Source organism: Schistocerca gregaria, chromosome 4 (genome assembly GCF_023897955.1).
Source record: "Schistocerca gregaria isolate iqSchGreg1 chromosome 4, iqSchGreg1.2, whole genome shotgun sequence".
Lineage (NCBI taxonomy): Eukaryota > Metazoa > Arthropoda > Insecta > Orthoptera > Acrididae > Schistocerca > Schistocerca gregaria.
In genome coordinates, this window is record NC_064923.1 from 722,624,117 (window position 1) to 722,637,317 (window position 13,201).

The 13,201-nt window shown below is 48.7% G+C and overlaps 1 protein-coding gene across 15 annotated transcripts in view; it reads right to left on the reverse strand.

Moving 5' to 3' along the window:
* The window catches only part of LOC126267244 (protein phosphatase 1B-like), a 244,760-nt gene that overhangs the window by 175,730 nt on the left and 55,829 nt on the right, over positions 1–13,201 (reverse strand). For all 15 annotated transcript variants that reach the window (XM_049972246.1, XM_049972243.1, XM_049972244.1 and 12 more), the window contains one exon: positions 4,664–5,083. In XM_049972246.1, coding sequence (XP_049828203.1) covers positions 4,664–5,083 — 420 coding nt within the window. The remainder of the gene's footprint in view (positions 1–4,663; positions 5,084–13,201) is intronic.

Genomic DNA, 13,201 nt, shown 5'->3' on the forward strand with positions numbered 1-13,201 from the left:
ACAGGGCAGAGGGTCAGGGTGCAGGGGTACAGGGCAGAGGGTCAGGGTGCAGGGGTACAGGGCAGAGGGTCAGGGTGCAGGGGTACAGGGCAGAGGGTCAGGGTGCAGGGGTACAGGGCAGAGGGTCAGGGTGCAGGGGTACAGGGCAGAGGGTCAGGGTGCAGGGGTACAGGGCAGAGGGTCAGGGTGCAGGGGTACAGGGGTACAGGGCAGACGGTCAGGGTGCAGGGGTACAGGGCAGAGCGCCGGGGTGCAGGGGTACAGGGCAGAGCGCCGGGGTGCAGGGGTACAGGGCAGAGCGCCGGGGTGCAGGGGTACAGGGCAGAGCGCCGGGGTGCAGGGGTACAGGGCAGAGGGTCAGGGTGCAGGGGTACAGGGCAGAGGGTCAGGGTGCAGGGGTACAGGGCAGAGCGCCGGGGTGCAGGGGTACAGGGCAGAGGGTCAGGGTGCAGGGGTACAGGGCAGAGGGTCAGGGTGCAGGGGTACAGGGCAGAGCGCCGGGGTGCAGGGGTACAGGGCAGAGCGCCGGGGTGCAGGGGTACAGGGCAGAGCGCCGGGGTGCAGGGGTACAGGGCAGAGCGCCGGGGTGCAGGGGTACAGGGCAGAGGGTCAGGGTGCAGGGGTACAGGGCAGAGGGTCAGGGTGCAGGGGTACAGGGCAGAGCGCCGGGGTGCAGGGGTACAGGGCAGAGCGCCGGGGTGCAGGGGTACAGGGCAGAGCGCCGGGGTGCAGGGGTACAGGGCAGAGCGCCGGGGTGCAGGGGTACAGGGCAGAGCGCCGGGGTGCAGGGGTACAGGGCAGAGCGCCGGGGTGCAGGGGTACAGGGCAGAGCGCCGGGGTGCAGGGGTACAGGGCAGAGCGCCGGGGTGCAGGGGTACAGGGCAGAGCGCCGGGGTGCAGGGGTACAGGGCAGAGCGCCGGGGTGCAGGGGTACAGGGCAGAGCGCCGGGGTGCAGGGGTACAGGGCAGAGGGTCAGGGTGCAGGGGTACAGGGCAGAGGGTCAGGGTGCAGGGGTACAGGGCAGAGGGTCAGGGTGCAGGGGTACAGGGCAGAGGGTCAGGGTGCAGGGGTACAGGGCAGAGGGTCAGGGTGCAGGGGTACAGGGCAGAGGGTCAGGGTGCAGGGGTACAGGGCAGAGGGTCAGGGTGCAGGGGTACAGGGCAGAGGGTCAGGGTGCAGGGGTACAGGGCAGAGGGTCAGGGTGCAGGGGTACAGGTCAGAGGGTCAGGGTGCAGGGGTACAGGTCAGAGGGTCAGGGTGCAGGGGTACAGGGCAGAGGGTCAGGGTGCAGGGGTACAGGGCAGAGGGTCAGGGTGCAGGGGTACAGGGCAGAGCGCCGGGGTGCAGGGGTACAGGGCAGAGCGCCGGGGTGCAGGGGTACAGGGCAGAGGGTCAGGGTGCAGGGGTACAGGGCAGAGGGTCAGGGTGCAGGGGTACAGGGCAGAGCGCCGGGGTGCAGGGGTACAGGGCAGAGGGTCAGGGTGTAGGGGTACAGGGCAGAGGGTCAGGGTGCAGGGGTACAGGGCAGAGGGTCAGGGTGCAGGGGTACAGGGCAGAGGGTCAGGGTGCAGGGGTACAGGGCAGAGGGTCAGGGTGCAGGGGTACAGGGCAGAGCGCCGGGGTGCAGGGGTACAGGGCAGAGGGTCAGGGTGCAGGGGTACAGGGCAGAGCGCCGGGGTGCAGGGGTACAGGGGTACAGGGCAGAGCGCCGGGGTGCAGGGGTACAGGGCAGAGGGTCAGGGTGCAGGGGTACAGGGCAGAGGGTCAGGGTGCAGGGGTACAGGGCAGAGGGTCAGGGTGCAGGGGTACAGGGCAGAGGGTCAGGGTGCAGGGGTACAGGGCAGAGGGTCAGGGTGCAGGGGTACAGGGCAGAGGGTCAGGGTGCAGGGGTACAGGGCAGAGGGTCAGGGTGCAGGGGTACAGGGCAGAGGGTCAGGGTGCAGGGGTACAGGTCAGAGGGTCAGGGTGCAGGGGTACAGGGCAGAGGGTCAGGGTGCAGGGGTACAGGGCAGAGGGTCAGGGTGCAGGGGTACAGGGCAGAGGGTCAGGGTGCAGGGGTACAGGGCAGAGGGTCAGGGTGCAGGGGTACAGGGCAGAGGGTCAGGGTGCAGGGGTACAGGGGTACAGGACAGAGGGTCAGGGTGCAGGGGTACAGGGCAGAGGGTCAGGGTGCAGGGGTACAGGGCAGAGGGTCAGGGTGCAGGGGTACAGGGCAGAGGGTCAGGGTGCAGGGGTACAGGTCAGAGGGTCAGGGTGCAGGGGTACAGGGCAGAGGGTCAGGGTGCAGGGGTACAGGGCAGAGGGTCAGGGTGCAGGGGTACAGGGCAGAGGGTCAGGGTGCAGGGGTACAGGGCAGAGGGTCAGGGTGCAGGGGTACAGGGCAGAGGGTCAGGGTGCAGGGGTACAGGGCAGAGGGTCAGGGTGCAGGGGTACAGGGCAGAGGGTCAGGGTGCAGGGGTACAGGGCAGAGGGTCAGGGTGCAGGGGTACAGGGCAGAGGGTCAGGGTGCAGGGGTACAGGGCAGAGGGTCAGGGTGCAGGGGTACAGGGCAGAGGGTCAGGGTGCAGGGGTACAGGGCAGAGGGTCAGGGTGCAGGGGTACAGGGCAGAGGGTCAGGGTGCAGGGGTACAGGGCAGAGGGTCAGGGTGCAGGGGTACAGGGCAGAGGGTCAGGGTGCAGGGGTACAGGGCAGAGGGTCAGGGTGCAGGGGTACAGGGCAGAGGGTCAGGGTGCAGGGGTACAGGGCAGAGGGTCAGGGTGCAGGGGTGCAGGGCAGAGGGTCAGGGTGCAGGGGTACAGGGCAGAGGGTCAGGGTGCAGGGGTACAGGGCAGAGGGTCAGGGTGCAGGGGTACAGGGCAGAGGGTCAGGGTGCAGGGGTACAGGTCAGAGGGTCAGGGTGCAGGGGTACAGGTCAGAGGGTCAGGGTGCAGGGGTACAGGTCAGAGGTTCAGGGTGCAGGGGTACAGGTCAGAGGGTCAGGGTGCAGGGGTACAGGGCAGAGGGTCAGGGTGCAGGGGTACAGGGCAGAGGGTCAGGGTGCAGGGGTACAGGGCAGAGGGTCAGGGTGCAGGGGTACAGGGCAGAGGGTCAGGGTGCAGGGGTACAGGGCAGAGGGTCAGGGTGCAGGGGTACAGGGCAGAGGGTCAGGGTGCAGGGGTACAGGGCAGAGGGTCAGGGTGCAGGGGTACAGGGCAGAGGGTCAGGGTGCAGGGGTACAGGGCAGAGGGTCAGGGTGCAGGGGTACAGGGCAGAGGGTCAGGGTGCAGGGGTACAGGGCAGAGGGTCAGGGTGCAGGGGTACAGGGCAGAGGGTCAGGGTGCAGGGGTACAGGGCAGAGGGTCAGGGTGCAGGGGTACAGGGCAGAGGGTCAGGGTGCAGGGGTACAGGGCAGAGGGTCAGGGTGCAGGGGTACAGGGCAGAGGGTCAGGGTGCAGGGGTACAGGGCAGAGGGTCAGGGTGCAGGGGTACAGGGCAGAGGGTCAGGGTGCAGGGGTACAGGGCAGAGGGTCAGGGTGCAGGGGAATAGGGCGGCAGGTCTGGGCGAAGGATCATGTTTACTGGGAAAGGGTTGTGGGTTATTATGTGTATGATTCCTGATGGTTTCAGATTGTGAAATTCACAGCTCTGTCATTGTTATCATCATCTCTCCCCTTCCCCTCCTCATAATATATGCACAAAGCAATTTAAGGTAGTAACAACAACAATTAAAAATAATGAATTAGGGTGTCGTGTCTATCAGTATTTTATGTGTCTTGGGGACTTGTTAGTTACTGACATACTGTGTCTGCTTGGTTCAGTTTATGAAGTACTGTTTGTTCATGATTTCGTGATTGAGGGCTCACTACTTCTGGATCGGTTGAAAAAAATGGTTCTGAGCACTATGGGACTTAACAACCTAGGTCATCAGTCCCCTGGACTTGTAACTATTTAAACCTAACTAACCTAAGGACATCACACACATCCTTGCCCGATGCAGGATTCGAACCTGCAACCTCAGCAGCAGCGGATCGGTTAAGTCTGATGATTTCAGGCCACGAGTGCTTTAAGGCAACAACTGTCAACATTGGTGATGTAAAGATACAATACCTATCTTTGGGAGCCATTACTAAGTGAAAGTGTATCTACCATGGAACGCCACCTCATGCCAAAGCAGTTAGTTCACGTGTACTGCCAGTACACTGTGAGGAAGATGCCTCCCCCCTCTCCCTTCCCCATGCTAGTCTAAATATGAGGCTTCGTGTTCTTCCACTGGTATCCACAAACCACTGAAAACTCCATCAGTACATAGTGAACAAAATGTAAATCTGACTGGGAAATGAACCTATGACCATTTAAAGATACTTCCATTTAAATTGCTGTTCACTTGTGCAGGCAAAGAATCCACATAAATTTGGATCTTGTCCAGAACAGTATTTGTTTTTCTACTGCCAATGCCAAAGGGTGCATACAATAAGTCTTGGATACAAATCATCTATGCCTTTATTACTAAAATAAATCCACTTGGTGTGGAAGTATAATACTCTAAAATGCCTATTCAACTGAAGAATAAATTAGACTAGCTACAGTAATACATATTTTACTTGTCAATATTAGCATTCAAGCCACATTTTATCTCAGTGTTATCCTTGTACTAACTACAAATATTTTACCAATTCACCTACCTTGTACAGGCAAGTGTCAACCACTTGGTTGGCCACACTCTCGAGGTCATCTGTGAGAGCAAGACGAGAACGCACAAAGGCACAGAGATCTTCATTAGACATTACATCCCAAACACCATCACAAGCCAAGACCAAGAACTCATCCTTTTCTTCATTTCTAACCACAGCTGATACTTCCGGTTCTGGAGAGACTAACTGCTCACAAGGGCCTCTGCCCTCCACATTTTTGTACTCGTAGTCACCCAAAGCACGTGAAACAGCCAGTGAGCCATTGACACGTTGGATCATTACGCTTCCACCTGCACGCATAATACGTTCTTTTTCTGCGGGCAGAACTGGTTTGTGGTCTCTGGTAGAGAATGTCGGGCTACCGCTCCGGCACAGTACAGCCCTCGAATCACCGCAGTTCGCTACGTACACCTGAGGATTAAATAACTGATTTATACTTTCAGATGAAACAATGGAACTCAAAATAGTTTGATACACTGTTGTTTTCAAATAGGTGTGGCATTATAATGATGCAAGTCCAATGTAAAACAAAAGATAAAAAACTTTTTGCTATTCTGGAATTGTATATATGCTTCAAAGTTAATTTGTTAAAAACTCAAAAACCGAGGAAAAGTGAGAGGCAGAGTTTTAGAACTTTTCTGTAGTAGGAAAGGTTTACAGTGTGAAGTTTTGTGTGGATAAGTCACAATCTACTTCTGTGCAAGTTTTAATCTTTAATCATATACACAAATGTACTGTAGCCAAGACATAAAGCATTTCCAATCAGTTTCACTACAGTTGACCAAAAGTGGAAGAAGAAACTACCGTTGCAGTTCAACAGTAAACTTTTTCCTGAAGGTTAACATTGGACAAGTTCTGTGCTGTGAGTGGATCTTGCCAGTGCTCTGTGAGATTGTCCCCATACTTTAACCAGATTTAAATCTTTGAGAGGTAATTTCAACCTTGTAACTTCATCATTCAGCTCAGGCTTTGAAAACCTTGCTGGAACAGGAACTAGTGAAAGAAAGACAGGACTGCACCCTTGTCAATGTGAATAACCTAGTCAGTGAAGAGACTAGACACTACTTGACCAAAACTGAACAATGCTTGCTGCAAGACACAGAATTTCTTAAAACTTTTTGCAATAAATCAAGTTACACTGCCCACAGAGGAGATATGAGTATGGATATAAACAAGAAGAAATAATTCCTTTAGCAGCTTACTTAGCAAATGGCAACAAGGTCTCTGTATTTAGGTCACCTCACATGAGGTAGTCTGTCATCAACATTTCTGAAGCAGGTAACTAATCTGTGAGACACCAGTAAACACCATATCTGTACTGGAGTCTGCATATTTATTCTGCATGCTGCTTTGGTATGTCACAGGGGACACACAGTGAACCAATATCATATTGTCTGCTGGCGTAAGCTGTCACCAGCACACCAGTCGGCAAAGATGTAGCGTGAAGATCGATAGTAGGTGCTGGATCAAGCACGCCTATCACGAGAGAGGCCAAAGACGCACCGACAAGTAACATGTCGCCAATGCCCTCTCAACAGCCTCTATTTAAGCCACAGCTGCTGACCTGAGGGCTGCACTGACTCACACATTGAGTCTGCCACCTGCCAGTACATTTGCAGAGCGAGCTCAGTTCACATCGCAGGTTGCAGCAGACGGTGACCAGATTAGTGACCGTAGCAGGGCTAGCAGTGAGACTAAAGTTTATAATAGGAAGATTACCGATATTGTCTGTAAGAGGACTATTACTAATGAGCTTGTATCACAAACATGGACTCTATTCAAGCTAAGTAGCAGTTTCACATAAATAAAGAACCGTATCAATCCACTTGTGCATTTGTGTTGTAGAAAGAGGATACTGGACACTCATAACAACATCCTCTCCCTTGCTTCCTGTGGTACAAGACTCTACAGGACACAGAAGAGGAATGGATCGAATACCTGACTCGGTTACAAGCACACTGTCAAGTTCATTGTGTTCGAGATACTGTAAAGTTTTATACTTCCTTTCGATTGCAGGATCCTCAGTGTTCTGGTTAATACAAAAACTATTCCCAACCGCATCTCCCGACACACTCATCTATGACCAAGTAATCATTGCATTAACCCAATACTATGACCAGCTAGTTCAAGTAGCTGCAGCCAGATATAAGTTTTTTTCATCTGCAGAAAAAAATGGAACAGGCGTACCGTCAGTGGTGTACAGAATTAATGGACATGACTAGGAAGTATAAACATAAGTGCAGTTGTGGCAACTTTTACAATGATTTAATTATAAGAGATGCAATAACATTCAATGTCCCAGACAGTAGGATACGGGAACAGATCTTAAAGTAACATTCAATGTCCCAGACAGTAGGATACGGGAACAGATCTTAAAGTACTCTGGTCCATCAATTCCCCTTGTACTGCAAATCTTGAGCAATATGATTTGGGTGCCATAGCGGCCGTTAAGTTTGACCAAGTCCCGATCTGTCAGGTCAAGTCACCCAATGCTCATGACCGCCAAAAGCAGCCACAACAACAAACCAACAACAACCGCATACACTGCCATGTAGACATATAAACAGACCTGTGAATTTAGTGACATCTTGCCCTAGATGTTTTGCTCACCATAAAAGATATGATTGCCCATCACGTAACACAACGTGTTACATGTGTGGGAAAAAAAGGGCCGTCCAAGCAGTTCAATTGCAACAGTACAAAAACAAGAAATTTTGCCCATTCCCGGGAAAAACAGGCTCATGCACATGCAGTGAGTAGTGTTTTGTTCAAAACCTACGACAGGTTCTGACAAAAGTAAGATTCAGGTTGTGCCTCCTCCTCATCCTAGTGCTGTGTAATGACGTTCTAACAAACTACTTGTCTAATTATGAGTTCCTGGCCAGCACGTGAACTTTCAATTAGATAAGGTGCATAAGTAACTTTGCTTAATTGTGCCACGTACAAACAGTTACACTCACCATGCCTTTCTAAATCTAGGAAGCACCTCACTGCTTATAACGGACAGGATATTCCAGTGCTTGGACAGTGCAGTTTTCATACCACTTACAAATCTCACATTAGGACAGTGAATTTTACTGTGCTAAGATCAAGAGACAGTGAGAACATATTCGGTTTAGACTCCTTTGATTTGTTTGGACTTAGCATCCAAGTCAACATACTTTCAGTATCTGCTTGTGAAACAAAAGACAGTTAAAGAATTTCCTGGACTATTTTCAGAAGGAATGGGAAAAGCTAATAACTTTGTAGTGCACATTACATTGAAAGACAATGCACAGCCTAAGTTTTTCTGGGCTTGGCTTGTTCCAATTGCTTTAAGAGACAAAGTAGCCACTGAATTGAAAGAATTGCACGATAATTGTGTAACTGCTCCCATTCAAGCTAGTCAATGGGCACGTCCACAAGTTTTGTTGCTTAAGCCTTTTGGCCGCATTCGCATTTATGTTGACTTCAAGTCTACAGTCAACCCACAGACAGTAGTTGACACTTATCTGTTACCTTCCCCTGAGGAACTCATGGGCAAGCTGGGTGCAGGACATTACTTATCTAAGATGGATTTGCATGATGTCTACTTGCAAATCCCACTGGATGAAGAATCATATGAAGTGTTTGCTGTAAATACACACTTAGGACTGTTCAAGTATTTGCATTTGCCCTTTGTAAGTGCTTCCACACCTGGCATTTTTCAACGTTACTCGGAACAGCTGACTGCAAAAGTTCCATTTTGCTCAAACTATCTCGACGGAATTGTTGTATCAGGTTGTACACCAGAGTAACACATTACCAATTTGCATACTCTTTTTCGAGAAGCAGGACTCAAGAGTCATCTCGAAAAGAGTGACTTTCTTCAAACTGAACTACAGTACTTAGGTCATGTGATAAACAGAGTGTGCACCCCCTCCAGTCTAATTTGGTTGCAATCTGTGACCTGCATGTTCCTCACAATAAGTCAGAAGTGCAATCAGTACTAGGCAAGATGACATACTACATTCGGTTCATACTGAATGCTGCTCAGATCGCAGCTCCATCGCATTGCCTGCGTTGCAAAAATGTACCTTTCGCGTGGACTACCAAGACTGTCAAGACGCATTTCAGGAACTCAAAAATGCTTTACTTAGTGACAGATGTTTAGTGCATTTTAACCCTGGCAAGCCAGTAGTTTTACAAGTCGACACTTCTTCCTACGGAATTTGCGCTGTGCTTTCACACAGACTTGGCACATACGACAGACCTACTGCCTGTGTCTCAAAGTTGTTAACTCAAACTCAGTGCAGTTATTCTCAAATCGAAAAAGATGCTCTTGCTATTGTGTACAGTGTGACAAAATTCCATCACTATTTTTATGGTCATAAGTTCTTTTTAGTTACACATCACCAGCCTCTGCAGTCCTTGTTTCATCTGTCAAAGTTGGTTCCTACATGCACTGTTCAAAAATTGCAATGTTGGGGTTTGTTGCTTTCACAGTGTCAGTATGCAATTGTGTACAGACTACAGCAAGGCATGGCCCTAACTCACCTTCCAATTGGCCCAGACTATGATTTTGATGCATCTGCTGCATCTTGTTGTCAAATCTATGCACAAGACTCAGAATCGCTGGAATCTTTTTCCCTTACACTACAGAAAAATTGCACAGGATAGAGAAGCAAATCCAAATCTCAATAATCTGTTGTATTACATTTGCATGTCTCGGACTCATTTATTGAACAGTACCCAGAAGTCAGTTGTGGGCCGATATTTTGTACATCTGCATAACCTTTCAGTTCAACAGGGTATCATTCTAGTTCAAAATTGCAGTGGACAACCAGTTGTGTTTATTCCCAAAGTATTGCAAAAGTATGTGTTGCGATTGTTCCACCTAGAACACTGGGGAATTGTTTCACTAAACAGTTGGCACAACAGCACTGTACTTGGTGGGGCACAGATGAAACAGATGACATAGCAGTGTCCCACGAGTGGAAAACCAATCCGCTCTGCCACAGACATTCGCAGCTTGGCCTAAGACTCAATTCCCATGACAATGGGTGCACATTGACTTTGCAGGACCATTTTGGAATACTCATTGGCTCATAGTGGTAGACTCTTAACAAGCTCTCATTTGCTTCTACCACCACATCATATAGCACCATTCAAGCATTGTCCTCCATATTTTGCACAGAAGGTTTTCCAGAAGCACTTGGGTCGGACAACAGATCACAGTTTAATTTGACATGATTTAGAACAGTTTTGTGAACGAAATGGCATTTGTCATCTAAGTGCTCTGTTTCATCCCCAGCCCAACAGAGAAGCAGAATGCTTCGTATGCACTTTTAAACAACAGGTGGTGAAGCTTTGCACCACCCACATACTAGAACAGGTGTTGCCACTCTCTCTTGCATCCTGTCGCTCTCATCCATGAGACGGACCATCACCGGTGGAACTTCTGCATGGCCACCACCATCAAACGCTGTTACACTTGCTATATCCAACTCACCTCAGCATCCGTCACCAGTGGTCCATAAGTATCGATTTGCCGCGCAATATTGGTCTTTACAGGGTTCATGGCAACTGTGGGTGCTGGGAAAGAGGTGTAATCTAGGAACGCTTTGCTCTTTTATGTACGTGATTGTAGGTCCTGATGGTTTGCAGCAGCACCATTAGAACGAAATTCATTTGTGTTATTTGATGTGTGATTCTGCTGATTTTCTTCCCCCAGATTCACGTCCTCTTGGGACTGTACTGCCTTCGCAGTTGCCCACTGGTGCCACAGAGCACCCCAGGAGGAGTAGACGGACGATGCTCCCGCTGGCCCTGCTCGCCGACTCTGTCACCATCGCTCCAGGACACGCCCTCAGGCCTGGATGTGTTCCCCGGCAGCCGGTCAGGAGTATGTCGTCCTCCACAGTCACAGCTTCCACTCATCTCTATATCCAGCATCCTGCATCCCTCCCCATTGTCATTCGCAATCTTTCCTACACTACACACAACAAAGATGCATCTTCTCCCTTGCTTCCTGCAGTACAAGACTCTACATATTGTAATCCTTTTTCATTTCATTTGAGAGTTGTACAAAGAAAAAAAGAACTGTGTGCAAACCTTTATATAAGCTCAGATTTATCCAGTTTTCCTGCCATGGGAATAATTCATACATCATGGGACAAGATAGTCTTTTTGACTTATCTGTGAACATGAGCTATTACAGTTTAAAAGTAAACCTTACATAAAGCAAACATTCATTTACAGTCCTCCCACAAATTATAAGCAAACATATAGATGGGTGAATCCACTCTCGTAAGACCTTTCCAATTAATCTAATTTTGGAATCTGCTTTTCCATAATTATATCAGCATACTTGTGGTTTGTTCACGAGTGCCACAGTTAACTACATTAAGGTTATTAGGTATTCACACAGGTCACACATGCCCACAGACCCAAGTGGTCTCTAAGGTAGTGCAAAAGCTAGATATGGTTCCCTTAATGGTCTAGATGAATTAAAATGGCCAACCTAACATAAGTCATTTAGTGTCAGCCATGAGGAATAGTTTGTACCATCATCCCTCACCCTACGAACTTTCAAAATAATGGGATAGATCGGCAAGATAATGCAATTGCTCCAACAAGACAGAATGGTACATCTGAATTCATAACTGTGAATTTTTTCGTAATACCTGTATTGGTCTTGGGTGTTTTTACACAGGCAGAAGTGATAGAAACATAAATCAATATAATTAAATTTTCCCTCGAGACATTTAAGTCCCATCTTTATCTACAATAATGGTGGAAGCTGAAGAAATGAATTAAAATTTGTGCAATGTCTGTGACTCGAACATTCAAGTCCCGACCACGGCACAAATTTTAATTCATTTCTTCAGCTGCTATCATTATCGTAGATAAAGCAATATATTTCATGACAATAATAAATTGGTCATTGTTATAATAAAACAATTTATTTGCTGAAGAGATCAAGTGGGGTGGGCTGAAATACGTATGTACAATATAATAATGCATATAGATACCCATAGACTGGAAGGAAGCCATTATAATATCAATGCACAAAAAAGGGGACCAGAAAGTACTGGATAACTACAGGGGCATCCCTCTCTTAAACATAGAGTACAAGGTTTTGTCGAGAATCTTGGAGAACCGAGTTGAAGAACAGCTTGGGACGACAATAGGAGAGTACCAGTGTGGCTTTAAAAAGGGGAGGAACTGTATAGAACAGATATTTGGAATAAAAAGAATCATAAAACCCTAGACACAAGAAAGGAAAAACGACAATAGTGACATTTGTGGACTTTCAAAAGTCCTACAATTCAGTTGACAGAAGTACTCCACTTGATGTTTTAGAAGATAGAGGACTGGATGCTACAACACATGCAATAATAAAGAAAACGTTAAGCAACACTACTGCCAGGACCAGGCATCAAAGCACGCTGTCAGACAGCTTCGAAATAAAACCAGGAGTCCAGCAAGGGGACTGGCTGTCACCAACTTCATCTAACCTGGTTTTGGACGAAGTAGTGAGACAGTGAAGACAACTAAATAGTATCATGAGGATCAAAGGTGTGCAAATAGGGTACAAGGTCAAACATAATGCAACAGTGGATTTCCTGGCATTCACAGATGAAATGCCACTCTTAAATGAGACAGAAGAAGAGGCAAAGACAGCTCCAAAAAAATCTAGCCGAAACAGCAGAAAAGGTCGGACTGAAGATTGCATATAAGAAGACCGAGACAGTGAACACTGAGTCTGACTGGAAGACAGATGGCCAAGCGGTTGAGAAAGTCAACTGTTTTCTCTATTTGGGGGGAGAAGATAACTGGTGGCATACAAACAACAGTAGCACAGTAGACAGGACACAGCTTTTGCAGAAGCTTTTTTATGTGGTGAAAACAACATATGGCAAGAAAAAGCTGACACGAAATGAGAGCCTGTATACAGGAGGAGGAGTGGAAAATTCTGAGACACATATGGGGCACCAAAAAATATGGGGATATCTGGACACACGGAACATGACAAGAACTGTATACAAATATTGAACCCATATAGAATGAGATACGGAAAAGGAGGTTACGATTTGTTAGGCACATTATGAGGAATGGAGAAGAGAGGTTGACTAAGAAGATATGGAATACAACACGTCATACGAAAAACAATTGGGTGAAGGAAATCAGAGATGACTGGAAGGCTGTACGAATAAAAGATCCAATCTGTAGGCAATAGCACAGGACAGGGAGAAGTATAAAGGGTTGATGGATGGTTGCAGGTGGCCAGACACCAAAATCAAAGTTGTCTTACCAAAAGAGGAAACAAACTGGGGAGGAAACAAACTGGGGAGGAAACAAACTGGAGAGGAAACAAACAGAACAAGCAAACGAATAAAGAGGTACAGGGAAGAAAGAAAACATGCAAAACAAGCCACATGTGATCCTGATGGGTCCTAATGAAGCAGAAGAAGAAGAAAACAATTTATTTTGTCACAAGAACAACAAAGAGAGTGTAGAAATGGTAAAATAAGTTATTCATTTTAGCTTCATGTTTCTATCAGTATG